Source organism: Camelina sativa, chromosome 20, assembly GCF_030686135.1.
Source record: "Camelina sativa cultivar CO46 ecotype springtype chromosome 20, ASM3068613v1".
In the NCBI taxonomy this organism is placed as follows: Eukaryota; Viridiplantae; Streptophyta; class Magnoliopsida; order Brassicales; family Brassicaceae; genus Camelina; species Camelina sativa.
Genome location: NC_141899.1, coordinates 6332195 through 6360002, shown reverse-complemented (window position 1 = coordinate 6360002; position 27808 = coordinate 6332195). Strand labels below are relative to the sequence as shown.

Sequence of the window (27808 nt, the reverse complement as noted above, 5' to 3'; positions counted from 1 at the left end):
CACAGATGATGTATCATTAAAATGGTGTGTTGGTGTTTATCACATAAATCACTTGGGCTTTTACGTTTAAGTGTCAAAGATATCTCGCTATAGCCCATTTTATTAGGCCCACTAAGGCTGAGTCAGCCTATCAGATTCGTCACACTAGTTGGACGACAAGCCTTCTTCGCGTGGTCTTAATTTACTTGCGTGTGGTTACATTATTCACTGTTTTTTTGTTAATTTTTTTTTTTTCACACTCGTTTTTTATTTTCTTTATTTTTTGATTACTTTAGTAATAAATGAATTATTAATAATATCATCTCAATCTAAATACAATTAGATGAAATATTTGCTATATACACAAGAAAACATTAAAATTGTACATTTAATTTTGGTTTATTTGAATTCGGTTCCACAGTTTCCTAACTTGAAAAGAAAAAATAAACACGTTCGAGAGATGGACGAACAAGAATCAACATCTTTTGATACAATACTAAAACACCTATAATAAAAAAAAAATCACCCCAAAAATGAAGAAAAATAGGAATAACCTCTAGCTTTTCTCTTCCTTGTTCACGAAACTAGTCGTAGAAGACGACGAAGAAGAATTCTTGAACATAGAGAAGGGAGGAAGTTGCGACGATGGTTGGTCCAAAGACGCACCCGTTTGATTACTGGCCATTATGTTAGACATCAATAAGCTGCTAAAATAGCCTCCACATCCTTTGTTATTATTCGCCGTGGTGGTTTGTTGAATGGAATTCCGTGGACCAGCGACCTGTTGTTCCCCGTTGGATCCCACCATAGTTGAGATCGCTGCTGCGATCACCGAGTGGAAACTTGGGTCGGAAGTAAGCGCTTTTGTTAGGGTTTCTGTTAAGGACTGGCTGTTTTGGACTGTTTTTCCTAGGTTGGACGTCCCAAACTGGACGTTATTGTAAGGATATGGAGTGTAAGAAGAATACCCATTACCCCAAATCGCCGGTAAGTTAAGATTAGACGAGGTTGATGATGACGATGCATTAGACGAGAAATTTAGGCTTGTGGATGGGAATCTTTGGAAAGAGTTTGAGAACTTGTTGAAATTTAAAGAAGGCAATGAAGAAGAAGATGGATGTTGTGGGGCGGTGAGGTCTAGAGTGACGGTGGGATGTAATGGGGAGTGAAGGGTGGGTGAATAGAAGGATTTGTTGCTGTTGTTGAATCTTGAATTATCGTATAGGTTGTTTCCTATCATTTCGGCGGCTGATGAGGAGGAGGAGCCGGAGAGGAGCATGGAAGCGGCGGCTGAGGTGGTGGAGGCCATTGTGGTGGCTGAGAGTGGAAGAGGGTGGCTGTGTGTTCCTTCATAGGTTGTGATTAGTATGGACATGTCATCTGCACATCTTTGGACCTAAAACAATCATAGTTTAAGAGAAATAGTTAGATCTTTTTTTTGTTTGTTTGTATGTACATTGGCCGCTACAAATATTTCTACGATAACATATGGAAACACACAAACGCAAGAAAACAAAACAGTCGTGGTCATAGTACTATTGTAGGGATTGTTCAATTTTGATGTCTATGGACACCATTCAAACTACTAGTCTGAGAACGATATTGAATTTGAATAATAAATGGTTCATGATGCCTCTATCTAATCTAACCCAAGTTAAACTAAAAAATTCATCGAAAAGACCAACAAATTCTTTAATTTTTCCTTTATCTTGTCTAATACTTTTATGAATGGAAAAAAACTCTATCAGATCCAAACCAAACCCAAATGAAATTTCAGTCACAGTTTTTTCAATTAAAATTTGACTAGTTCATACTTAAAACTAATACTTTACCAAACTAATTTCTTTTAAAAAATGAAAAACCAGGATTATTTGGTAGATATATATACCTGTTTTCTGACGGGACATCCAGGTGCAACCGTGCAGCGATAATATGCTCGTGGACATGGGTTTCCTTTTGCAATCTTTTGTCCATATTTTCTCCATTGACAACCATCATTCATCTATACAGCATATAACAAGCATGTCCGAATCAATATTGATCATAGATACGCGCATATATAATTAAATTGTTTTACAATGACCAACGTTACGTTACAGATCAATTTAGAATGTATAAATTTAAAAGGACGTACCGTTGGTGTGTCACATCTTGCTCTAACACAAACTCTAGCTCTCTTAACATGGTTTTGTTGACCGGTCTCACCTTCAACATCGCCACCGGAGGCTGGTGCCGGAGAGCTTCTCTTTCCGGTAACTTTACTTGGCGGCCAGGTTTCTCCAGGAGCTTCTTCTGTGCTGTTTTCTAGGCTAGAATTGGCCGTGTTCTCCATAGATAAACTCACGTTTGATTCACGGCCGTCGACGTTATTGATCCCTAAGGTCAAACCGGCCTTGGTCAACTCTTTGTCAGCGTTGAATTCTGCGCTCTTTGCGTCTTTCTCTTCCTTTTTGGGGATGCTATCACTTGGGGAAGAACTTCTTCTCCCGAGTGAAAGTGATACAAGCTCGCGTTCTTGATCAAAAGAGCTCAAATCTGTTGTTGTTGGCTTGGGATGATTTTGGTTTTGAGTTGGGTTGTCTGAAGGTTCTTGTTGAATTATGTCGAAGAATCTGAGTTTGAGAGTTTTGTAATCACTTTCAATTCGTTCCAGCATCCCTTTAAGCTTCTCGTTCTCTTCCTTCACCTCGCTCATCTCGGCCTTGGCAGATTCAAGTTCTTGATGATCACCATCACCCTAATAAAAGAAATTTTGATTAACTTCTAAACTATAAATCTAAAATTGTTCCAAGGAGTTCTTTCATTGACATATATAGAGTTGGTATATTTACCTTAGCAGATCCAAAAACCTTATCCTTAAGAGGAGAATCTGAAGCGGGCAACTTCAAGAGAACCTCCATTATATTGCTAGAAATGTAAGATCTTTTGTCTTCTTCTTGTTGTTTTGAATTATCTTTCTGTCTTTGATGTCTCTATTTCTTCTCCATAAACAGAATATCAAACGCTTTACTTATAGCCATATGTGTTTGTGTGTAGTTTCTTCGAGGGGACCCAAAGCGTCAACACTTCAACATGTTCAATTTTTTATTTTATTTTAATTGAATTTTGGTACCTTTTTCCTCCAATCATATCTGTGTAATATATTCTAAACTAACTAGGGAAAATAAATATATTGTTTCCTGACTTTGTTGATAATAATACCACTTCTCCGTTTTAGTAGGGTCAATTAAAATAAATATTACAACTAGTACATAAAAAAAATACCTTTTTAATCTTAGTTAGTACTTAGTAGTATAATTTTCGAATCTTTTTGTATGTTTTGACTTTTAAAAAGCATAAAAATAAATTTGAATACATATTAGTGAATTCAATGGTATTTAACATAAACCTAATGAAGAACTTTTACATGAAAACTTTGATGAATTTTAACAAGGAGTATTAACTTCCTTCTTATTAATTGAACCAAGTGTAGGTAGAGTCTATATGGATCTTGTTTATTAAATTAGAGTACACTATTTAAATGTCCACATGCAATAAATGAAACTAGTTAATTTCCTACAAGAAAGAGCCTAAATGTACGGCGTCAAATAGAGATTGTATAATGTGAAAGGATATGTCCTTGAAGCTTCATGGGAGAAGACTTATATTTCTTGGCCTCACATCCACATGAGCATTCGTCAACTCTTTAAATCTTATATTGTTTCTTTATTTAGTGTATTTAATAGGCCTCCCTCATCAAACACATGTTTTCCAAATCTGTGCCAATTTACACAATCAGAGAGACATACCATTCAGTTTATCCAAGTGTACATATATAAACGATAATATTTCTGTTTGGTAATCGAAATTGCATAATCACGACATAATTCTTCGGATTTTGTGTTCTACCATGTGACTATGTGAGTGACAAAAAAATGCCATTTTCTTACTTCTTTACTTAGGGTTTCTAACATTTTATTCTGTATTTTTTTTTTTTAACTTTCGATATTTGTTGAATATTAGTAATCTTTACCAGAAAATAAGTATTTTATTTGAATTAGATTCGAGTATAATTCAACAATAAGTCATTAAGAAACAAATCTATAAAAAGTCAAATCATGCACACAACAAGAGAAAGGAAAACAGTATTAGGCATTTGAGTAATGTTATATATGTAATGTAAACCTTGTTCATATGGTAGGCCAAAGGGTGCGTATACCGGTCAATACGCTGGTCACACACGGTAATTATATGATTTCGTCAACTACTGACTTTGCTAATAAAAATATTAATCATTTTTTCCAATGTTATTATCATATTTGTGTTACATCTATTTTCATTTTATAACCAATTAACTTGCAAATGTCAAATGCTTCACATAGTTGATACTTGATATATATAGTTGTCAAATTTCGTCAATGACGTAACGCTGCATGGCGTTGAAAAAGAAACATGCATTATTCGTTGGTTCTATTCTAGCTCTTATTATAGAAAGTAGCATTTAGAAATAGTTTAGTTTCAACTCTTATGATATAAGGAAATACAGATTTTATTATTTATAATTATACACATTACACATATGAGCGTTATTCGTAAACAAGTACAATATTTGTAAAATTACGAAGAGAGCACATTAAGTAGCTAACCATTTTCTTGTTGATGTAAGCTAGCAAATTGTCGTCTTTCCTGTCTCCAATTCTTCAAACCTGACAATTTATTATTCCCTCTGTTTCATAAAGAGTGTCATTTTAGAGGAAAATTTTTGTTACACAAAAAATGTCATTCTACATTTTCAATGTGCTTTTTAATGCTGCATTTTCTTTTTTACCCCTAAACCCAAAGCTCTTTTCATTAAATTTAAACTATTAACTACTAATTAAATAGAGGCAACCATGTATAATTTAAACTTTTCTTAATTTGTGTGAAATGTGTCAGAATGACACTCTTTATAAAAGAGAGAGAGTAGTTTTTTTCAAATAAATATAATTGCTCGTAGTGCCGTACCTAACTATGAGGAGAAGGAAAAAAGGATTTTTGATTATGATCGCACAGCATTTAATAAATTTATTTCGTGAATATGATAAATTTACATATAGCCAAGTTGAATCATGAATATTTAATTGGGTCTCGATCCAAGTTTTCATTTTTTAATCTTTTGGGATCTGAGCTCCCATAGATTTTTCTATTTTTTTATCTCAAAAAAATCTTAGTAAACATTTTGATCAACTCAACTTACATACATCATCCCTTTTGAGCAAATTTGTTAAATATAAACTAAAGACTTTCTTGTTAAATATTATAAATGTGAACAGTTCATTATATGGTTAAGTAAACAATCGTGGTTGCAATGTGGCTTTTGTTTAATTGACTAAACAAAACAGCCAACTTTTTTTATTTTTCTTTTTTTTTGACATCAAATAGAACAGCTAACTATTGAATTAGTAATGAGATATTACATTAGCACGTCCCACCTGATTAATTCCATTAACTAAGTAAAACTATTTGTACTAGTTACATGGAAATTTTAAAGTATTAAATGATAATCTTTGTTAATTTGTTGATGTACGCCATTACTCTCTTTACCTGTAAACTTTTTTTATTTTTATTTTTGTTCAAAAACACCTGTAAATTAAATTTCATCTTTTTAATGAAAAAGTTTTTTTTTTGTTTTTTCTTTTTGTGATGGCTAACCCTTCAGTTACATTTTAAAGAGTGATGCTGAAATTTTAATATTTTTATGTGGAAAATTATTGATGCTTAAATCATCCATAGTAAGACAAAGGAAGATTATCAACCTTTTAGTCTTATTTAGACAATAAAAAGTCTTTGGTCAACTGTATTAATTATTTTTCTTCGTATATATTAGCGATAATTTTCTTTAATCAGTTCCAGTGTATTAGTTATGTTCATATGGTCACACTGTTTAATAGTAAATTTGCAGGAAAGAAATTGAATTTTTCAGACAATGAGTGAATGAAAGGGTCAACTAACATGTCTCTAAGACTTGCATTGCAAAGACAGATCAGCGATCTTGACCTGAACTTTCATAGAATTGGTTTTATCTGGTTAATATATTTAAAAACACTTATCATTTTTTTTTTTTGGAAGTGACCTTCTCAATTTCTATTACTTCCGACGAAAATTTGAATGGAATTAGTAATTATACTGTATGATTTTAAATTTAATGTTACTGTAATCTCGATTTGATATTAATGAAGTTTTTAGCATGAAACTAACCAATATATAATCTGTATTTGTTGATGTTAAATTTAACGTTATTGTAATCTCGTTTTGATATTTATGTTATATTTAGAGAGATGTGATAAATAAAATTGTTAGTATAAATGTTTGATATTTACATTGTGATCGCATTTGCTGGTCATTAATAGGAAATACAGTTATACTAAACTTACAAGTTATTTTTTGTGTCAGCAATCAACTTGCGAATAGATTGTATAATGACCTAAGGTCAATGGTTTAGATTTAGACATTGAAATTAAACAAATAAAGAAAGAAAGGTTTATAAAGTTTAAAAGACAAGTTGGAGATTCTCTATATTGAAATTTTAGGTCAATGGTTTAAGATTGGTCATTGAATGAATGGTTATTTAATTATTTATTGTTGGGTTAAGGCTCCCATCTCTATGCATTATCCAAGATATTTGAATTCAAAACTAATCAATTTTAAATTAGCAGATATATAGTATTGGTTTAAGTTGAAGGAATCATAGTACATGTCCATGTACATCTTGTAGTACTCTTCTCCGTGGAAATTGAGCATATCGGCCGGTTTAAATTCAAAAGTTTTTAAACCAACTATCCGGTTAATTGCTATATCGTTGAATGTTGAAATTGCTATATCGTTGCTTGGAATATATCCAAGTACTTTGTCCTAAGTCAGCATACAACCTCAACAGAGAAAAAAGGAAAAAAAAAATCAACACAACGTTTTTTTTCTTTCAAACAAATGTATTTTCATTCAACTCAAAGCCTCTCAGGACATTTTTACTCGTAGTAACGGTGAATATTTTTCCAAAAAAATAAAAAATGACTTTTTTACAAATTTTATTTTATTTTTTTATCTTTTTAATACTTGTTCCACTAAATAAACGACACCTGTTTTATTTGTTCTGAGAATCGTTTCTCAAAGAATAATTGTTTATCCTTCTTTTCTTTTCTTTCTCTTTTTTTTTATTACTCCTTTCGTTTCAAAATATAGGATGTTTTAGTAGAAACACACATATTAAGAAAAAGTTACTTTTATAAAGTTTAACCAATCATACCCAAGACTGCATAATATAAAATATAAAATTAATCTAAAAGTTGCATAGAAAATTGGAAACATCCTATATTATGAAACGGAGGGAGTATTTTTTATTAAGAGTATTTGTAAAAGAATCACTCAGTAGAGATGGTCAAAAGAGGTGGGTTCTTACAACATACAATAAGATAATCAAAGGAGAGAAAGGATAAAGGCTCCAGGAGTTCTTCAAAGAAATTCTCAACTTTTGAAAGTTTTACAATGTTTGAAGGATCCATTGGAACCAAAGTGAATTCGACCATGAAGACGGGTTTCACGGAACCCTTGACCAACGAGTGATTATAAATGGTTCTAGCGAACTGACGTAATCGACCTTTGAAAAGAGTGTTCCAGAGGAGTAATACTAGACAGATGTCTCGCCAACATGAGAAGTAAAGTATTTGGAGCAAAGTCCTTCAGCATTTTAAGACCAAACCTCATGTCTCTAGTAGAAGCTTCAACCGGGGATCGCAAAAACGTTCAGAAATCCATTTAGTTTTTTAACAATGGGATCTCCTCTAATTGATAACGAAATGAAGATTTTTTTTTCTACAATCCAATATGCATTAATTATATAGAAGTCATCCAAGCTAAGAGTAAGAGCATCACCAAGAGCTAATTCATTTTTCAAGTATATATATAAGACTTAGATATTGGAAGTATGATAGTCCTCTCTTTTTTGATCAAACATAGACTTTCATTAAAATCAAGGCCTCAAGAGAGGGATGTTCTTACAACTTAGAAACAAAATATTACAAGAAAGGTAAAGATAGAGACTACATGAGTCTTCCAACAAGATGCATACTATTGAGGAGTTTGCAAAGGGTGAAAGATCTTTTGGAGTCTTGTAGGATTCAAGATTGAAGGCAAACTTCAAGAAATCCCTGACCAACAGCTGGTCAATCTTCGCTCTTACGATAGACGCATAGGAGCTTTTAAAGATGTGCTCCATGGAGGAGACTGAGGGGTGAGATGGTTGTCGAGTAGTCATGGTGAGTGAAGAAGATGAAACTGGGATTCGTAATTGAAAGGTGACAAGCCGTAACAAAGCAGGTGGGTCATCCCTCACATGGAGATGGAGGTATATGACATCCACACATAGCTTGTAATCAGTTTGGTCCTGGATTAGAGCAACATACCCAAAGTTTCTATCTAATGACAATAACAGAAACAGGGGGTCAAAAGGTTCAAAGGTAGGGTGCAGGGAAGCTGTCGGATCGGATTCATAGTTATGTCTACATAAGGCAAACATCCGGACAGGGTTAAAGGACTGACCTCGATAAAGTATTCTAAGAAGCACCTTTGGAGACACCACTGTTCTGCTACCGAGATGAACTCGTCTTGACCAAGCAGAACTAATTGATGCGACCAGAGAGATGCCAAATAGGTCTTGATTGGTTTCAGGGGTCAGGTGATGTGGGTAAACGAAGCTGGTGAAGACAAGGTAACCCCAACCTCTTAACGGTGGGATCATAATGCCAAGCTTCACCAAGTAGTCCCCCTCGAAAAGATACTCCCTGGGAGGTCCATATAAAGCGGTTTCCAAATAACTCTCATGCCATTCTACCAAAGATGATGACTTACGGATCAGAAGTTGTCTTCGGACTAGTGATACCGTTGAGCACACCAAGCGATGGATAGGGAGGGAGAGAGTGGAGTTATAACCAAACCTGGACTCACACTGAACTCGACACAAAAGGGTTTCAAGTAAACTATAAGAGTCCAATATTCTGCTATCGAGGGAGCCTCGTCTTGACCAAGCAGTGAACATCGGGACTAAACAGTTTGGACTTGAAGTAATACGAATATAGGCAGATCGGGGAAGGTTCCAGTGTAGGGATAAAACATAATCTAGTGAGAGTAGACTATCTACCAGGGTTCCGGAGTAAGAATGGGGATCAAACCTGGGCCAAAGAGTTAACAGAGTTGTAACAGGGCAAGCCGGGGTTATGATGTTCTCTGTAGAGATCTTCAAAGGCTCTGGTGTCAACACAGAGCTCTCGTCCATCTGCCGCCAAATCGAACACTTGGAGGGAGGATAAAAATCCGCGGATAGGTGAGATGTTAAAGTTGACTGTGGGGAACTTCAGATCGAGAGATAAGCACCAATAGAACCAGGGCATTCAGGGGGTTGAGGAAAGAGTTCAGTCAGTTGGATACTCAGATGAGCAGCCTCACTGAGAGAGGAGGACGGAAGCAGAGGGGCGATGGGAATTGATTGAGACTGATGCGAAACCGGGGTTGAGATCTGGACTCTCCAAGGACCTCCGGTGAAGAGAAACAACGACACAGACAAAGAGAAAAGATGACAAAAGTAGTAAAAGAGCAGGGAACTTAAGAGATCCCGACGCCGGCGAGCCAGAGCTCTACCGGCGTCGGAGAAAGTTGAGTAGAGCGGCACCTCGATTATTGTGCCCGAGAGAGAATTAGGGCGAACCTCTGTTTCAACAATTCTCAAGGCTAAACCTTCATACTGCATGTATGATAGTCCTCTCTAATGGTAAAACTATTCAACTTGAAACGAATATGTATTTTGTATTTTGGAGTATAATATCATATTGATCATAAATAAATAAGATCATAAAAACTTTTATAATAAACTAAAAATGTTTGCAACAGACGTCACAATGGTTTTCTCTATTTTTTGTCAGACCAACATCTATGAATGAACCAAAAAGATCAACTTCTCAAACGAATTAACCTTGCATTCAAACAAATTGATTTTTCCTTTTGTTAAATGTTATTGTGTGTGTTTTTATCATTAAAAAATGGAGATCAACTCAAGATTTAATCAACAAAAAAAACAATCAAAACAAATTCCAAAACCCCTGATTCTGAATACATATCAAGTCAAGTCCATTTTATTTTGGTTACTACTATTGGAAAGAAAGAACTTGTAAAGATAATTCCTATTTTCCTGTTTTGCTTTCCTTTTCTTTTTATGTACAAAGAAGAATTTAAACTAAAGAAATCTGAAAAGTGGAAAGGATAAAAGAGCTCTCAATCATCAACCTTTGGGCCTCTGTATAATGCTCCAACTACGTTCGTATGATCTTCTGGATTATCATCCCTTTCTTGCAACCATGCATAACCTTCCTTCTCCTCTTCTTCACATCTAAACACCTCATCATCCCCTGAAAACAACATAAAACTTTTAATCGACATGTCTAATTATGATAGTAAACTTTTAATCGACATGTCTAATTATGATGTAAATACTATTCATGATTAGTATGTTATAGAAGAAGCTGACCTGATGAGGGTTTGTCGAAAGGGAAGTCTAGAAAATAAGTGCAATCTTCCGGATTGGAGTAAGGGGGCCCGAGCACGTCTAGCACCGCGCAAGCTGTAATCGCTGTGAACCGATGCATGTTCCCGCCATCATCCGGATACAAAATCGAGGCGTTGCATGGTGCGGTGAATGTTGAGTCCACCTTCAGTTTCGCTAGCCGGGTTTTTGGATCTCTCACTACAGTTGGGGTAGTAAGACTAACCGATTTAGTTTTACTTACAGTATCACATTAAGTCTAAAACAGAGACTATTACAACTTAATTTGATTGGTAACACTGCGGGATGGCGAAATTTCACTATGCAAAACAGTGTAAATGACAAAAGGTGGTATATAACACACCCCCTATATATATCAACGTTCCCCCACCATTTTGGGTACTGCTAATACCAATCATAGCCTATAACGTCACCAAATTATATTGGGATATTGGATCTTCTACAAAAGAAGTTAACTTACTTTTCACTTCTATCTCAATGCACATTCTAATATCTAAGGAACCCTAATAGAAACAACCATATATAGTAACTGCAAGATAACAATAACAATCAAGTAGTCTAACAGCCTGACAAAAGGTTTCTTGGGATGAAAGCAAACTTACTTGGAGCATCAACCACCCAATCATACGACTTGATGTGCATTGTACCAAAGAGAATCTTACTAAAAACAGTCATCCCTGGATGGTTATGAAGTGGAATGACGCCAGAAGGCGGCAAACAGAATATCCCAATCTGCGATACAAAAAAAAAACCTAATCATCATGATTACTTATACCACAAGAAAGAGAACAATACAGTGAGAGTGTTTCTTTTTAAGTGAAATAAATTATACCGAGAACTGAGCACATTCGTGTAAATGCAGATACGTTATCGGCGGCGAAGACCCATTATCCGGTCCGACGTTTGGTCGGAAATACGGCATGGTCGGAGTTAAGCCGACATCTTCTGGTTTCATATTGTCTGATATAATAAAAAAACCAACCAATCAAAAAAACTCAAAACTTATGAAAAAACCTAAAACAAGAATCTAATAAAAAAGAAAATGTGAATACCAAGAATCTCTCGTAGAAGTTGGATTTTATCTAGAGAAGGAACAACACCAGGACCACAATCAGAGAACACTTCTTTGCAAGTATTAAACAGCCGCCGCACTGCCGTGATCTCATCAACCGGAGAATCAATCTTATTCTTCCGTCGCCATGTCATCATCACCTTCTTGTTCTTGTTCTTGAGCTTCTTCTTCTTATTGTTAACAGAATTGGGATTAGCCTTACATTGATTCTTACTAGAAATCAACTCCAAAACATCTTTCTCTGGTTTCATCTCAAACCCCATAAATCTCACCAAACTCAACCAAAATAACACTGAAATATATATATATATATATTTTTAAAGAAACTGAATCTGGGGAATGGTTTAAGGAAGAGAAGAATGAATTGAGAGAGATATAAAACAGGGGAAAAAAAAAAATAATACAATAAGGAAAAGAGAAGATAGAGAGATAGAGAGATACCATTACCAATACAAAACCAGGGGCCATTCTTTTTAAATCCTATGGGCTCTCTGTTTTGTTTTCTCAAACAGCGGAATACTTTTTTTTTTTTTATCCGTTTCGGTCTTCGCAAAGGGGTAATTTTGGAATTGCAGACACACTAAAATATTGTTATATACGTTACCACTTGCTCGGTTTACTGTAACTCGGTTAGGCTTAAACCGGATTTTATCATCTTACAATGCAATCAATTACTGAAATATTTTCACTCACAATTGTTGTTTGTGAGTGTTTGGTGCGATTCACTGTCGAATTGTTAATTCATCGATATGGAGCTATTTATTCATTCCATTCGGATGTGATTTTGAACTATTTTAAAAATCGGAGGATGGTTTTGTTTGTGTGTTTTTTTTTGGTGGTGGCTTTGTTTCATTTGTGTGTTTGTGCGGTTGCTTTAAGCAAAAGCATTCGTATACATACATAAGAAAATTGCCGAGTTTGGCCTTGAAATATTTTTTCCCTCCCCGGATTATATGGGAATGAGTACTAGGAATCTTTGTTTTTTTTTGTTATCTTTATCTTATACATATATTTTTATTTGATAATTGTTATGAAAGTAGAGTTTAGGGATAAAACTCTTGTGTTTCTTATTGATAATTTCTAAGGATTACATGCATATATATAGTAGAATACAAAGTCTAGGTCTAAACCGACTTAAGGATTAAGGGCCGAATAAGGCTTCGGCTAATCGGCCGAAGCTGTATGGACTGAGTAAAGCCTATGGACCGAGACTCCATAGCTTAGTACATGGACCGGTCTAGTGAGTCCACTAAGTGTTTCACAACAATAATATAGTATTTCTTTTGGCATTAGCAATATTATTTTGATTATACCGTATAATTATTGAGATCTTTGACAATGAAACAATTAAAAAGCACATAACAAATCGGAATTGCTCGTCAAATCGGAACATGTTTGATTTTATATGGTTCCATACTCTATTCTCTCTGGCTGATATTTTTCTTAATATAAAAATCTCTAATATCATTGTCATCTACCCTTAAATAACATGTTGTTAACACACTTTTCTTTTTAGTAATGTGTAATTATGTGTTTGATGCAGATTTAAATTCGTTTAATAACACAAAATAGTAGACACATGTTGGTCAAAAGACTCAAAACACACAATAAAATAGTAAAAATACTGAATTGAAGCGACCAAATGTGGAAAAGTGGACTATGTATTTAGTAGTACAAGAAGCAGCTGTATTCGCTTGCTTTTTTTTATATATATAACTTGTTTATCATTACACAAACAAACCAAAAAATATCCTTACAAATTAGAGCTTTTTTGTTGTTGTTTAATCATTTTTACCCCTTAATTCTTTATTTTCCTGAACTAGATTAGAAGCAAAAAATCAAAATGTTGGAAAAAAAAAATTGTCTTTGAGACATTCAGTAGTAAATTTAAAAAGAAACGTTCTAACAGCGTTTTCCGACTCTGCAATCAAGTGCTCCAGCGTACTTGGTCAGCTTAGAAACAGCCATTCCATTTTTGGGTTTGATCATTTGTTTCCTAGTGTGTGCGCTTTTGAAGTGAGGGTTACCAGATTGTCTGAAATAAGCTCCGTTCATGAATACATCTTTCTCGGATCTCCAGGTCCAGTGTTTCCACTCGTCCTCCGGAGCATAATCCCTCTTTGTCACCTACACATTCATTCATATTTTTATAAGTTTTACAATTTAATATATACCCCCCCACAAACTTTTCATTTTGGTATTTTTTTTTTTACGTACCTCTCTGTAATGAGGTTTGTGTGGAGGAGCTATGAATCGGTTTCCATGGCTGAGAATTGTTGGACCTTGACTACCTCCAATTGCGTAAAGCTCCCAATGAGTGTAGTCGTTGTTCACAACATGAACAAATCCCCATCGGATCCTAGGCATCCTTTGTACAAGTCCTTTACCAAAATGGTTATAGGCCACTGTGACTTGCATATGCTTGTCCGCTTCGTTCGTGTTTTGCGCACCAAGCAACATCACCTACCCCCCAAAATGCAAATTAAGTGGTTAATATCAATGATCAATAGATAATGTAATCTTAAAGTAACACATGCAGATAAATTTGGATGCTCACATCGTTGTGGTGAGTGAAGTGAGAGTTGGAGATTGTAATGCCAGTGGATCCAACGATGGCATCAATGAGTCCATCTTGACATTTTGACATTGAAATATGGTCAAGCCAAATGTTAGACGAACCGTAAATCGATAAACCGTCTCCATCGGCTCTAGTCCTCATTCCGAAATGGTCTACCGAGTCTCGGATCATACCACCGCTACTTTCGGAAATGTGGTGAATGTGCAATCCATGGATGATTACATTTTTCACAAACTGCATCGTGATCCCTGCGCCATGCGCGATATGGACATTAGCTCCTCGTGCATCGATTGTCTTGTGGCTATTAATCAGAAGCTCTTGGTTTAAACGAATGCTCATGTCGTTCTTGAAAATGATCCAGAGAGGTTCCTTCTGGATAACGGCGTGACGCAATGTACCGGGTTTTGGGTTCACCATGTCCTCGTCGAGGTTGCTTGTGACCACATAGATGCGTCCGCGTTTTCCTCCGGTCGTCCTGTGACCGAACCCTCGGACGCAACGTGTAAGCTTCTTACGACGCTTGGCCCAATTCGTACGGCAACGCCAACATTTATCTATCGGGTTACTTGCGGTACAAGGTCCCTTAAGCTTACTCCATTTTCCTTTGCCTTTACCTCTTAGGCTTCGTCTCGTGCTGTTTGTCGAGTTTCCGACCATTTTAATACCCTCTTCTTCCTCCTCTTCAGGCTTCGCACCGCCATGTTCCTCTTCAAGCTGCACACCGCCATGTTCCTCTTCAGGCTTCGCACCGCCATGTTCCTCTTCAAGCTGAGCAACGCCATCTTCGGTCTCCGTAGCATCGTCAGTGGAGTTGCTACATATATATACACCAAACCAAAACACATGAATCAAACATCAGTAATGTTTTTTGGGTTCGAACTCAGATATTGACTTGACTTACTCGTAATGACGCTCATGAAAGTGGTCGACGATTTCGTAAGGATCAGAATGATAAGCTTGTAGAGTGAATTCTCGGGCTTCGTCGGCTCGTCGCGACCAATACTCGTCCAACTCAGAAATGTTGCCTCGTATGGTCGGAATCAGACCGGCAATACAAAACATAAACATCAACTTTAACAACCTAGCCATCTCCATCTTTTTTCTTCTTCTTTTTTTTTTTTCTTTTTTTTCTTAGTAAGCAGTTTGCTAATATCTAAACAATCTCTTTTTGTTCCCTTATTTCCTTAAGGGGTTAAGATTTAAATGGAGAATTACGAAGCTTTCGACATGGCTTTAGGTCGTTTTTCTATATTTTTTTTTCTTTTTCTTTGAGAGCCTAAAGCCTCTAGATGATGACGAATTTTTAAATATGTGAAGTTTTGGTGTTTAAATAAAGTTGATTAAGAAGTAATCTCCAATTTTAGAAATGTACCGCTAAGGATGGAGAGCCGTCATTTTTTATTTGTGGATAGTTTCTTCATTTTTATTTTAAAATTCATTATTTTTAGCACCCAAAATTTTCCTTTGTTTAGGTTTATTTGAGATAAAAATAGGAAGATCTATTATATATCTTAATCTATATTTTTTTGAATTTTTTTTTTCATTCATTTTGATCTGTTGTTTCAATAGAAAGACACCTAGATTGATGGACATGCTTTTCTTTTTTTTTGAACGAATTGATGGACATGCTATGTTTCTTTCTTCATATATAGATGTTGATTGTATTTACTGACTTGTATAATACTTTACTTCGAAAAATTACTATATAAGAAGAACTTAGATGGTTTCTAACAATTCATTTTCGTTACAAAGTTCACTCAAGCAAAAATTCATTTATATCTTCAATGGGATGAATATTGATTTGTAAGTTCTTATATATAAATACAATAAAAGTGTCATTAGTTCAGTACAAAAAAGTAACAATATATAAGCATTCACCAGAATTAAAAGTCTCCTTTCTCTCTCTCTCCAAAGCGACGCCTTTTTTTCAGAACTGTTTCCAATCTTCATTGTTTCCGGCCGGCGCTGGCTTCTCCGGCGTCGGTCGGCCCATTTTCTCTTTTCAGTTTCTCCATTTAATTTATCTCTCTGTACAGTTTTTAGATAATTATTTCCGCAAATCCAGTTTCCAAATCCCCATCCTTTGCTTCTTTGAAAAGATGGTGTGGTCAGATCTGAGTCCGATAACTTTATTGACACCACTCTCGACTTGTGTGGCGTTTAATCACACCCAAAATTCATTGGAAGTCCTGTTTTTGAAGAGAAAAAGGGTTGTGTCGGTTCGTCTCTGTCGCAGTTGGAGTTCTACCCAAACTCGTGTTTGTATCTCTGATCTTACTCAAGTCTCAGCCCAAGAGTAATTGTGTCAGTTTATTTCCATCTCTGATTGATGGTTGTCTTTTCGTTTCCCATGTATGTCTGTTTCACTTTTATTTGTCACTTTACTACATGAGAAACAAAGCTAAGATTAGGATTTGGGATCCGGGAAGGAATATTGGTGATGCCATTGTTTGGATGATGGATTTAGTACTGCATCGATTTGGCTATTGTTATATTGGAGTAGCGAATTTAAATGAGGGCTTGATCACACTTAGCCGACAATATATTATGGGTAATGGTCTGATCTGGAGGTTGAAGAATGATTTACCACAGCATCGATGGAACTTTATTGTCATGATAGGGTCACAAGAAATTTGCGTAGTTTTTGATGATGTTCATGTCACAATGTTGATCGAGTCTGTACAAGAGATAGAGACGACTTGGTTTATTCTCGTGGCAAGAATTTTACATTTGCAGAGACAAAAACTTATGACTATGAGTATTCACATTTATCGCTTATTGGGTGTTATTGATGATGGTGTTGAGCGGAGTGTGAGATCAAACAAAGTATTGTGGCCTCCGGTGAGTTTTAGAGTTTTGTTGAAGTTTATCAAGAAGATTTCTTCAAAGAATGGTAAGATGGAGATTGTTACTATATTGAAACTAATTGTGAAGAATATTACAAAGTCGAGATATCTCAAAAAGACTTTGGTACGGAAGCTCTGGTATCATTATGTCTATATTCCAGAATTATGTTTGGACACATTGGTTTTACAGTTATGGTTCGCAAAAAGAAAGTTCAGCCACAAGATGCTGTAAGCAAATCATAACAGAGAAAAATCAAATATGAAGTTGGACAATAACCGATCTTATGAACGGTTAGTGAGTAAGGCTACTCTTCAGAAAGCATCGTCAATCTCCCTTCTATTGTATTTTTCTTAATGTATGACGCATACAATTACGTATGTAATAATTGTGTTACATTAATTCTGTATAAGTCTTTGTAATTATGCTTCTTTGAATTTAATGAAAGTTTGATTTGCGGAAAAAAATATATAAGCATTTACCAAGACAATATATAAAGTTATTTATTATTGTATCGTTGTGGAAAAATGATTTGAACTTCTTAATGTTGTTAACATATTATTGGTTAAAGAAAAAATATGTTGCTGACATTTGATTCGTTGCCACAGACAAATTTAGCTTTCAAATGTTCCAAAGTTTCTCGGTTCAATCTAAAATGGTAAGCATTTGCTTCCTTCTTGTAAGAAGCAAACTAAAAGAAAGAGACAATTCTCAATTTAGCAAAAAAGAGAAAACCAAAATTTCCATATATGTTTACAGAATAATAAGCTTAGTTCTCAATCTTCAAACCAATTTTAGAAACAAACAAATATTATGCTTCCTGATTACTTCCTTCTCAATTCACTTCTTTATTCTTTTAGTTTTCTTTTTATTCTCATATCATATATGCCTATGATCTCGCTCTTCAAAAGAAATAAAAAAATGCCTATGATCTTTGGTGAAAATATCGGCTAATTAATAATATAATCATGTATACGCATTATGTGCATATGTTTATGTCATATTTAGGAATTACTATCATTACTTTAAGGACATTTGATGGTACCTTATACTATATCTTATTAGATTTGGACCCGTGCTAGAGCACGGGTTAAAATTCCTTTTATTTGTATTATAATTTCAAAATAAAATATAACTTATAAAACGTTTAGTATTGTAAACTGAGAAACGATTGTTATAATTATTTTTTTGTATGAATATGAGAGATGTATTTTGGTGAATGGAGATCTAAATGATTTATATCAATGTTTTTTAACCAAGATCGGACCGGCCGGTCGGTTCGATCCAACCACAACCCGATAGGTATTCCGGTCCGGGTAACCACTAAAAACCTAACAAATAAAACCCGCAAAAAACCATAAAACCCCGCTAAAATCCCGTGAACCGGTGGTTGAACCGGCGGGTCGGATCGGGTTGTCGGTCTCAAATTAAAATATTTTATTTTGGTCACACTTTAAACTTAAACCAAATTATAAATAAATGTTGTTATTTATAAAAGAATCAATTAATTATTTTATCTAATCATTTAAAAGTTTAATTTTAGTTGTTTAGTACTTAATTATGTATGTTTTATTCATATATTTATAGAAAAGTAAATGTTATATTCATAAAATGTAATCAAACTAATAAACTAATTGACCCGTAATTCAATCGGTCCGACTTGTTGACCCAGTGGCCCGAAAGACTTCCGGTTCACCTTCCGGTCCAGTTTTAAAGACATTGATTTATATTAAAAGCTTGGAAGGATGTTAGGTCAGATTTGGAATATCCCGTTTAAGATTTTTGGTTACAATTAAGGTTTTATTTGTTACTATTAATATATGAACTATCAACTTGTAACCAATTAATATATGGATTAATTTATAACTTATGTATAACCTATTTGTAATCATTTATAACCATTTATTAAAATTATAAAGTCTACCAAAACAATGTTGTGTACTTTCTTTTTATTAAAATTTTATTAAAAAGGAGATTTGACTAGAAATGGTCATACATTATAAAATTAGCTATAAATTATATTTGCAAATAAAGCGGTTTGTAATTGAAAAGAAAACAACAGTTTAAGTATCTAAGGTAAGAAAAAATCAAAGGCTATAAAACTAAAGTTCTGTTGGAGCATATTTAGCTCTTCTTTGTCATGCAAAAGACAAATTAAACAGCCTTCTCTTTATATCTTTAGTTTTTTTTTTCTTTTCTTATATAAATGTGGCAAGAAGAAAAATGCCAATTTTTTCAAAGAATATCGCTGTGATTGTTTTTTTTATATAAGTAACTTAACAAGAATGCTAAATAAAAGGTAAAAAAAATTGTTCTTCCAAACAATAATAAGAAAAAATAAATTACAGAATGAGAAATAAATCCAGAGTTTTTGTTTCATTTTTCTTCTCTTTGGAACAAAAATTCCATTGTGGAATCAAAAACCTTGAAATTGAAGAGAGTTCCACAATTCAACAAAAGAGAGAAAAAGCCATCAACTTTACACACATATATATGCCATAAGATCTAACAGTTTCTTTCCATTCATTTGGAAGAAACTGTTCCTTCGAGTTTCCTTCAGATCTTTCATTGTCTGTTTTGGTTTTCTATTGTATGAAAATTAAACAATTTTGCATGATCTTTAAAAAGAAAAATGATCTCTTGGCTTGATGTCTACCATGTTATTTCAGCAACTGTTCCTCTCTATGTCTCAATGATCTTAGGTTACCTCTCTGCAAAACATCTACAGCTCTTTACACCGGAGCAATGCGCAGGCATCAACAAATTCGTCGCAAAATTCTCTATCCCTTTGCTTTCTTTTCAGATAATCTCTCAAAACAACCCTTTCAAGATGAACCCTAAACTCATTCTCTCTGACATTCTCCAGAAACTCTTAGCCCTTGTTGTGTTAGCCGTGGTTGTAAGATTCTGGCATCCAACAGGAGGAAGAGGTGGAAAACTAGGTTGGGTCATAATCGGGTTATCTGTATCCTTGTTTCCAAACACTCTCATTCTTGGAATCCCAATCTTGGCTGCCATCTATGGAGATGAAGCTGCTAGCATCTTGAGGCAGATTGTTGTGATGCAGAGCTTGATTTGGTACACCATCTTGCTCTTCTTGTTTGAGATTAATGCTGCAAGGGCGATAACATCTTCTGGATCGGAACATAATACAGGAGGTATATAACTAAAACTCTTTCCGTTTTTAGATAAATGAAGAAACAATTCCTTTAACACTTACCCTAATTAAAATCTTGGTTTCTTGTAAAACAAGGCAATGAAAATGAAGAAGTAAATAGAGAGGAGGAAGAGCTAAGAGAAGATGAAGCAGCCATAGTGAGAACAAGATCAACTGGAACTATGAAAGTTCTACTGAAAGCTTGCAGAAAGCTAATGATCAATCCTAATACATACGCAACATTGATCGGAATCATTTGGGCTACTTTACATTTCAGGTGTGAAAACAGAAATATTCATTTTAGTTCAATCTTTGATAAATCATCTTACACACATGTAAAGATTCAATCTTTATTCATCTCACTTCTTTCTCTCTTTTTCTATTTTCAAAAAGAAAAGTGATAAATTAGTAGTGAGCTTCTCCTAAGCTTTATGTATCGGAATGTGATAGTCAAGTAGATATTCCAGTACCTATCATCAAGATCAAGATTAGCTATAATTCTTTTTAAGTTCATTATTATAACATTAAATGTCAGTATGTCACTAATGAATTTTTAAAAATTTTTTTTTTTTCCAACAGATTGGGATGGGAACTGCCAGAGATGATAGATAAATCAATACATATGATATCTGATGGAGGCTTAGGAATGGCCATGTTCAGCTTGGGTAAGAAATTATTATCTCTACACACACAAAAATATGAATTAGTTCACAATTTATAAAATTAAATATGAATTCTTTAACTAAACAGGTCTGTTCATGGCATCACAAAGGAGTATCATAGCATGTGGAACAAAAATGACGAGTATAGCAATGGTCCTCAAGTTCGTATTAGGACCTGCTCTTATGATTGCTTCAGTGTTTAGCATGAGATTACGACATAATCTCTTCAAAATCGCAATACTACAGGTACAAAAAAAAAAAAAAAAAATTAGAGTTGATTAGAACGAATCATTCTTAATTAATTGATAATGTCTATTTAATTATTAATGTATGGTTTGTGTTGCGCATATATTATATATATAGGCTGCATTGCCTCAAGGAGTAGTGCCATTTGTTTTTGCAAAAGAGTACAATCTTCATCCGGAGATTGTTAGTACTGGGTAAATTAATACTACTATACAAATAGTTATTTGGTTTTTTATTTTTGCTTCTTGTCAATACTATTTTATTTTATTTATATTTTTTTTTTTGTGGTTTTGAATTTTTTTCAGGGTGATCTTTGGAATGCTAATTGCCTTGCCAATAATTTTGGCATATTATTTTGTATTGGACATATGACTATGACATGTATAAAATTGAACTCTTTTTTAAAAAAAGAAATATATATATATATATATATATATATATATATATAAAAATTGGATTTATGTGGTATAAGTTATGGAACTTTTTCATAAATGTCAACCATTCTCTTTGTTCATAAATATTGTATAAATCACTCCTGATATTGTAATCTACAAACAAAAATTGTCGTCTATTAAATAAAATATATATGAGAGAATTTTATATAGAAATAAATCTAAAAGAACACCAGTTAAAGAAAATTCAGTAGAACATTATCTAACTCTTAAGAAAAAAAAATATTATATAGACAGAGTCAAAATACTCAAAGCAAAAATAATTATATAAATTAAAAAAATAGGTGGGAATATAATAAATAAATATAATGATACAGCACACTCCGCCTGCTTGCCACGCAAAGAAAAATGGAAAAAGCCAAATAAATAGTATATTTTTAGAAGGAAAATAAATAAAATAAAAATAAAAAAGACTTGGAGAGTGAGGAATAAAGAAATCAACGGTTGTAAAAGAGGAGACACCGACTCAAGTAATATTTGATCTAACGGTTGAGATATTTTTACTTGATAAGCAGGGCAAAAATATTAGAAAAATAAATAATAAATTAGGGTTTTCTTCTTCTTCGCCTTATATATCACAACAACACATCACCATTTTTTCTGTTCACTAATTCTTCTTCTTCTCTCTCAGCTCTTCTCAACTTCGGAATCCTTTCGTCGATTTTTTTTTTTTTTTCTCAGAGAAGCAATCATGGGTAAAGGTCCAGGACTCTACACCGAAATCGGCAAAAAAGCCAGAGGTACTTCTCCCTTTCGATCTATTTCTTCTTATCTCTGTTTGAAGGCGAATGTGACTGTGTTGTTGTTGAGATTTCTTAAACATTGAGTTGTTTTTTATTTTCCCTGATCTAGGTTTTGGTTAAGATTCTTCGAATCGTTTAGGTGTTCTATTTTCTGTTTCTATCGGTTGTGCTTAGGTCGTTGAAATTTTTTGTGTGGGTGCATCTGTAATCTTCGTGTCTTTGAGCTGATTGATGATTTCTGTGTTTCGATTTTGTGATTTTTGTCTTGTTTATTCGTGTGGATGATAAAGAGTAGTTCTCTGGGTTTCAATGTTTGGGGGTCTCTCGTCGTCTTATTCTGAAATTTTTAACTTGGATCTGGAATATGTCTATCAACGTTGTTTGTAGAGATGAGTAATGAGTTTTGTTGAATGTTATATTATTTATGTGTAGATTTGCTGTACAAGGACTACCAAGGAGACCAAAAATTCAGTGTCACCACTTACTCTTCTACCGGTGTTGTAAGTTTCCTTTTATTGATTCATGATTCTCTTCTTTATAATATACTTCTGTTTGTTGCCCTATATATATATATATATATATATATATATATATGTTGATGAGATGGGTTTAATGTGTTTGCTCAGCTGAAGTTTCTGATTTGAGTTATTTTAGCAGCAATTGTGATTGAAGCTCAGGATATTTAGAAATTTCTGTGTAATTTGGTTTCATGTGGTTTCTAATTTCATCATTAACTTTGACTCTTTCTTCTTTTGTTTTATCTCTTGTGATTTTTATAGGCCATCACTACAACTGGAACTAACAAGGGAAGCGTGTTTTTGGGTGATGTTGCTACCCAAGTGAAGAACAAGAACTTCACTGCTGACATCAAAGTTTCCACTGATTCTTCTGTAAGCTTATCTTTACTCCCACAATAACCCATCCCATTAGCTTCTGTGCTATTTTTTATTACCTTTGCTTTTTGCTTTTTTTGATTCACTTGATAATATTTTGCAGCTTGTGACCACTTTTACTGTTGATGAGCCTACCCCTGGAGTTAAGGCAATTCTTAGCGCCAGGTTACCTGATCAGAAATCTGGCAAGGTATATGTACTTGATTAACTACCTTGTTTGTCTTGTTTTTTTTAACAGTTTTGATATGTTGGGATATGTATAATAACCAATTATGTGTTCTCTTTGAAACAAACAGCTCGAGCTGCAGTATTTGCACGATTACGCTGGTATCTCCACCAGCGTTGGATTGACTGGTAGCCCGACTGTCAATTTCTCTGGTGTGGTTGGAACCAATGTTTTGGCTCTTGGTACTGATGTTTCATTCGAAACTGATTCCGGCAACTTCAAACATTTCAATGCTGGTTTGTCCTTCACCAAGGAAGATTTGATTGCTTCCCTCATTCTGTAAGTTGATGATTAGATTCATTGATTCGTTGAATTAAGCTTGCCAATGCGGTGCTGGTTTTAAACAGAGTTCTTCTTTGCAGGAGTGACAAAGGTGAGAAACTGAACGCATCGTACTACCAGATTGTGAACCCCTTGACCAACACTGTGGTTGGAGCTGAGGTTAGCCACAACTTCACGACCAAAGAGAATGCCATCACTGTCGGAAGTCAATACGCAATTGACCCATTGACCACTGTGAAGGCACGAGTGAACAATGCTGGTATTGCTAACGCACTGATCCAACACGAGTGGCGTCCAAAGTCGTTCTTCACCGTTTCTGGGGAGGTTGACTCTAAGGCGATCGAGAAGAGTGCTAAGGTTGGGATTGCTCTCGCTCTTAAGCCTTGAGAGAAGAGAAGAAACCAAACAAAATGATCCCTCAAGGGGTAGAATAGTTATCTCGTTTTCGTCTTTGAATCTTTTGGACAAACCTCTCTGGTTTACAATCTTTCATTTGTTTCTTTTTCGTTTCGGTGTTTTGGATTTGTAGAAAATAAGAAAAAACAAAAAAAAACTATTGAAAGGATCTTCTCATGAAGATGAAGAACCATTAAGAATCCTTTTACTTGGTTCCTCTCTTTTTATTTTTTTGCTGTCTGCTAAAAAAATACTACTCTTGTTCCAATTCCGAGTTCTTTAGTGGATATTTTTCTGAGAGATTCTTAGACAGGTCTAATTTATTATTGAAGCATTTTGTTGTCCAGTTAGTAGAGGTCAGATTTTTATTGTTTCATAAGATTGTTGTTGATTCGTGGTCGCAGGAGATTTGATTTTGTCCGATTTGTTTTCAGTCCATTACTTTGTTTTTCTTTTATATGCTTTGTCTTATGCACAATGGGTCCAAGTGAAATTGAAATATTCGGATATATAAAATAATATTCTTGGTATTTCATTCGAAACCAACTCTTCATCGCAAGTGTGCTTGTAATTTTATCATTACCAAGCTAACATGTGCTAAACAGAGCAAGTCGCAAAGTGGTTTTATGATACGAGGTAGAAGATGTAGTCTCAGACTAAATTCAATTTATAATTCCTTTACCATGTGTCAAAGGAACAAGCTTTCAGCAATGGAAGGTCGAATCGCTCGGTAAGACAAAATCAGATTTCCATAGAAAAAAACCCAATTGGATTCACCGTTCTCCGTCGTTTTTTACATTAATCGATTACAGAGTTACCGTAACATCGGTTAAAAATATCTCCTTGCCGCTTAAAAACGATAAAAGCTTGAGCCTTTAGCTTTGTTTGTTGTCTACTACCACGCAAGAGAGCTTTATGTAGTTGCTCCTTTAGGCTTTGGAGAAGGAATCTGATGTCGAAAAGGCGAAGAACCATGTTGACCATGAGGACTAGACAATGTTCGAAACACGGGTTGCTGTTGGCCGTTTCTTGATCCAAATCCGCTTCCTCCCTGAGATCGACCTGACCCATTTTTCAAACGTTCGGCCTGCATTGTCTGAAAGTAGTAAGAAGCGCTTGCCATGTCTTTGAGATGCGGAAGTGGTTTCAGTGCTTCGACAACATCACTCATCTTTGGCCTAATCTTGGGATCACGGCTTAGACATTGTGCTGCAAGCTGAGTCACCTTTTGAGCACCTTTAATCGAGAAATGGCCCTCAAGCCTCGGATCAAGTAACCGGTAAAACCTTCTTTTGTCAAGGAGATGCGGTCTTGCCCATTCCACTAAATTGTGCTCTCCGTTTGGGCGGTTTTTGTCCATAGACCTTCGTCCAGTCAGCATTTCAAGCAGAACTACCCCAAAACTATAAACATCGCTCTTTGATGTCAAGTGACCTTTAAGGAGTTTAATAGGAAGCAAATCAACAAAGATGCAAACATTTAACATTTCAAACCGATGAGAATGGATGAAACCAAAGAGGACTCACCGGTCATTACATACTCAGGAGCAGCGTAGCCATATGTCCCCATAACTCGAGTAGAAACATGGGTTTTGCCTTCATCAGGAGCATCTTTGGCCAGTCCAAAATCCGATAGTTTTGCATTGTAGTCCTGAAAAAAGGGAATCATTGATTAAAATTGTTAGAAGCAAAGCAAACTTAAGATGTTGATGACAGTAAGGAGTAAGATACATACTGCATCTAGTAAAATGTTTGATGTTTTGAAATCTCGATAAATAACAGGCTTTAAAGCTTCTTCATGGAGGAAACTGAGACCTTTTGCAGCACCTAATGCAATCTTCATCCGGATAGACCAAGGAAGAGGCAAAGACCCTTTAAACATGAAAAGCACATGTATCAGATTAAACACTGACAACACTACAAAATGGTTTGATTTATAAGGTTGTGGGTATATATACATACTTCTGAAAAGGTGATTCTCCAAACTTCCTCGAGGCATAAACTCATACACAAGCAGTCTTTGATCATCTTCAATGCAATAACCAACAAGCTTAACTAGATTTGGATGGAGAAGGTTACCAAGGAAATTAATCTCAGCCTGCAATTGCAACAAGCAGGAACACATTAAAAGGGATAACAAAAGAGAAAGAAACAGAAGAAACAAGGGGGGTTTTCTTACAAGCCATTCTTTGTGACCTTGAAGTCCATCAGGATTTAAGGTTTTGACAGCAACTGTAAGACCAGTACCAGGCTTAACAGGAGCAGTACCGTTTTCTTCAATCCATCCTTTAAAGACACAACCAAAACCACCTTCTCCAAGAAGACTTTCAGGTCTGAAGTTTCTAGTGGAAAGCTTAAGATCATTGAAAGTAAACTTCCTGAGGTGAGAAGAAATGTTAAGTTCTTCGCTGATGACTGGAGTTGATGAAGAGCTTTCAGCATTGCTAGTTGTTGTGGAAGAGAGTGGTGGAGCAACTGGTTGATCATTTGATTTCTCATTTGCCGACTTGCTTTCAATTGTTGTAACTAAAAATACGAAAGACAAAGCCACAAAACTCAAAGATTCATTGAGAAAGCAGAGATATAAACCAAATAAGTACAATCAAGTTCAAAAAAATCTACTCTTAAAACTCACATGGAAGCTTACAAAAAGGGTAAATCACAAATATAAAACCCTAGATGGGAAAGAAGACAATTATAGAAACAAAACCCACAACAAGAGCATAAAGCTTTTTGTCCCTCTCTTTCTCTCTCGAACCAAAAGTGGAAATAAAAAGCAGAGATCTTTAATAATTTTACCAGTGCTGGTAGTGCCATAGATAGAGGAAGAAGAAGCATCAAGGTCTGATTTTGAAGAAGGTACACAACCAATCATAAACCTAAACTTGACCCAACAACCACTAGCTTCTTCTCCTTCTTCTTCTTCTTCGTGATATCTACAGTTCTCAACACCATTGTTCTGCTTCTTCTTCTTATTCTTCCTTAGATTCTCACTCTCTTTAGATTTCTCCGATTTCGAATTGCCTTTAGCTTCTTTAACAACATCAGTTTCCTCTTTACCCATCTCTCTCACACCAACCAACAACAACACACACACCAGAAAGATTCGATTTATTTGATCAGCACCACCACCATAGTTTCTCTTTTCCCCCAAATTAAAAAATCCAGACGAATAAGAGAGAGAGAGATAAAAAAAAAAAAAAGGAGTGATTTTTTTTTTTTGTTCTTTGGAGAAGAAGAAAAAAAGCAGTGAAGGTAAGAGATGATTCACTGGGGGAATGGATCAAAACCCCAAGTCGCGGAATTTTAGTCAAAAAAGGGGAATTGATGTCTGCTGAGGGAAAGAAAGATAGAGAGAGAAGATGTGCAGCCAGAAGCTGAAGACTACTATAGAGACTTTGGAGAGAGAGAGAGAGAGAAGAGAAGAAAAAAGTGAGATTTTTTTTTGGTTTTTTGTCTCAAACATGTGCTTCAACAGTAGCTAATTTATATATATTTTCGTACTACCTTTTTAACAAATTTAATCACCGGTTTTTTTTTTTTCTTTTTCTCATTAATTGATTGATTATTTCATAATTTAGTAGTAGTAGTAATAAGAAGCTGTGTTCTTGGTTTACAGAAACCTCTCCAGGATTTGTGTTGAGAGTGTTTTCTTTTTGTCTGGTTGGAGGAACCAATTATTTAACACTTTGTTTATTATATTATTCCCTTG

The 27808-nt window shown here is 34.8% G+C and overlaps 6 protein-coding genes across 6 annotated transcripts; 2 read left to right on the top strand and 4 right to left on the bottom strand.

The window, feature by feature from the left end:
* Window positions 1–318: 318 nt before the first annotated feature.
* On the bottom strand, window positions 319–3032 carry LOC104769753 (putative WRKY transcription factor 72). The gene is made up of 4 exons (XM_010494035.2): window positions 2811–3032; window positions 2114–2716; window positions 1868–1981; window positions 319–1375 (listed from the first exon to the last, which is right to left on the bottom strand). The coding sequence occupies exons 1-4, from the start codon at window positions 2877–2879 to the stop codon at window positions 536–538; spliced, it is 1626 nt and encodes a 541-aa protein (XP_010492337.1). The 5' UTR covers window positions 2880–3032; the 3' UTR covers window positions 319–535.
* A 7011-nt stretch (window positions 3033–10043) lies between these two features.
* LOC104769752 (plant cysteine oxidase 1) lies at window positions 10044–12116 on the bottom strand. The gene is made up of 5 exons (XM_010494034.3): window positions 11599–12116; window positions 11379–11506; window positions 11149–11278; window positions 10511–10726; window positions 10044–10391 (listed from the first exon to the last, which is right to left on the bottom strand). The coding sequence occupies exons 1-5, from the start codon at window positions 11879–11881 to the stop codon at window positions 10258–10260; spliced, it is 891 nt and encodes a 296-aa protein (XP_010492336.1). The 5' UTR covers window positions 11882–12116; the 3' UTR covers window positions 10044–10257.
* Window positions 12117–13282: 1166 nt separating this feature from the next.
* LOC104769751 (putative pectate lyase 19) lies at window positions 13283–15509 on the bottom strand. The gene is made up of 4 exons (XM_087506257.1): window positions 15098–15509; window positions 14176–15010; window positions 13836–14081; window positions 13283–13745 (listed from the first exon to the last, which is right to left on the bottom strand). The coding sequence occupies exons 1-4, from the start codon at window positions 15289–15291 to the stop codon at window positions 13521–13523; spliced, it is 1500 nt and encodes a 499-aa protein (XP_087362383.1). The 5' UTR covers window positions 15292–15509; the 3' UTR covers window positions 13283–13520.
* A 3889-nt stretch (window positions 15510–19398) lies between these two features.
* LOC104769750 (auxin efflux carrier component 8-like) lies at window positions 19399–21573 on the top strand. Its single transcript, XM_010494032.2, has 6 exons — window positions 19399–20198; window positions 20294–20474; window positions 20777–20862; window positions 20948–21105; window positions 21223–21299; window positions 21411–21573. Exons 1-6 carry the CDS (start codon window positions 19673–19675, stop codon window positions 21475–21477), a joined length of 1095 nt encoding a protein of 364 aa, XP_010492334.1. The 5' UTR covers window positions 19399–19672; the 3' UTR covers window positions 21478–21573.
* Window positions 21574–22051: 478 nt separating this feature from the next.
* Window positions 22052–24401, top strand: LOC104769749 (mitochondrial outer membrane protein porin 3-like). The gene is made up of 6 exons (XM_010494031.2): window positions 22052–22297; window positions 22733–22800; window positions 23080–23190; window positions 23297–23383; window positions 23490–23698; window positions 23782–24401. Exons 1-6 carry the CDS (start codon window positions 22249–22251, stop codon window positions 24086–24088), a joined length of 831 nt encoding a protein of 276 aa, XP_010492333.1. The 5' UTR covers window positions 22052–22248; the 3' UTR covers window positions 24089–24401.
* Window positions 24402–24828: 427 nt separating this feature from the next.
* LOC104705782 (serine/threonine-protein kinase PBL34) lies at window positions 24829–27727 on the bottom strand. The gene is made up of 6 exons (XM_010494029.3): window positions 26896–27727; window positions 26276–26622; window positions 26059–26194; window positions 25832–25968; window positions 25624–25747; window positions 24829–25531 (listed from the first exon to the last, which is right to left on the bottom strand). Exons 1-6 carry the CDS (start codon window positions 27158–27160, stop codon window positions 25011–25013), a joined length of 1530 nt encoding a protein of 509 aa, XP_010492331.1. The 5' UTR covers window positions 27161–27727; the 3' UTR covers window positions 24829–25010.
* Window positions 27728–27808: the final 81 nt, after the last annotated feature.

Coding starts and splice junctions, on each gene's coding strand:
- LOC104769753 (XM_010494035.2), bottom strand. CDS start 2,879: ATGGAGGTTCTCTTGAAGTTGCCCGCTTCAGATTCTCCTCTTAAGGAT. Junction 2,717..2,810: donor AGGTTTTTGGATCTGCTAAG/GTAAATATACCA, acceptor TTCTTTTATTAG/GGTGATGGTGATCATCAAGA. Junction 1,982..2,113: donor CAAGATGTGACACACCAACG/GTACGTCCTTTT, acceptor TATGCTGTATAG/ATGAATGATGGTTGTCAATG.
- LOC104769752 (XM_010494034.3), bottom strand. CDS start 11,881: ATGGGGTTTGAGATGAAACCAGAGAAAGATGTTTTGGAGTTGATTTCT. Junction 11,279..11,378: donor ACGAATGTGCTCAGTTCTCG/GTATAATTTATT, acceptor TTTGTATCGCAG/ATTGGGATATTCTGTTTGCC. Junction 10,392..10,510: donor TTTCGACAAACCCTCATCAG/GTCAGCTTCTTC, acceptor TGTTGTTTTCAG/GGGATGATGAGGTGTTTAGA.
- LOC104769751 (XM_087506257.1), bottom strand. CDS start 15,291: ATGGAGATGGCTAGGTTGTTAAAGTTGATGTTTATGTTTTGTATTGCC. Junction 15,011..15,097: donor TTTCATGAGCGTCATTACGA/GTAAGTCAAGTC, acceptor ATATATATGTAG/CAACTCCACTGACGATGCTA. Junction 13,746..13,835: donor ACAAACCTCATTACAGAGAG/GTACGTAAAAAA, acceptor ATGAATGTGTAG/GTGACAAAGAGGGATTATGC.
- LOC104769750 (XM_010494032.2), top strand. CDS start 19,673: ATGATCTCTTGGCTTGATGTCTACCATGTTATTTCAGCAACTGTTCCT. Junction 20,475..20,776: donor TGGGCTACTTTACATTTCAG/GTGTGAAAACAG, acceptor TTTTTCCAACAG/ATTGGGATGGGAACTGCCAG. Junction 21,300..21,410: donor CCGGAGATTGTTAGTACTGG/GTAAATTAATAC, acceptor AATTTTTTTCAG/GGTGATCTTTGGAATGCTAA.
- LOC104769749 (XM_010494031.2), top strand. CDS start 22,249: ATGGGTAAAGGTCCAGGACTCTACACCGAAATCGGCAAAAAAGCCAGA. Junction 22,801..23,079: donor CTTACTCTTCTACCGGTGTT/GTAAGTTTCCTT, acceptor TGATTTTTATAG/GCCATCACTACAACTGGAAC. Junction 23,384..23,489: donor CTGATCAGAAATCTGGCAAG/GTATATGTACTT, acceptor TGAAACAAACAG/CTCGAGCTGCAGTATTTGCA.
- LOC104705782 (XM_010494029.3), bottom strand. CDS start 27,160: ATGGGTAAAGAGGAAACTGATGTTGTTAAAGAAGCTAAAGGCAATTCG. Junction 26,195..26,275: donor AAGGTCACAAAGAATGGCTT/GTAAGAAAACCC, acceptor TTGCAATTGCAG/GCTGAGATTAATTTCCTTGG. Junction 25,748..25,831: donor CAAACATTTTACTAGATGCA/GTATGTATCTTA, acceptor CCCTTTTTTCAG/GACTACAATGCAAAACTATC.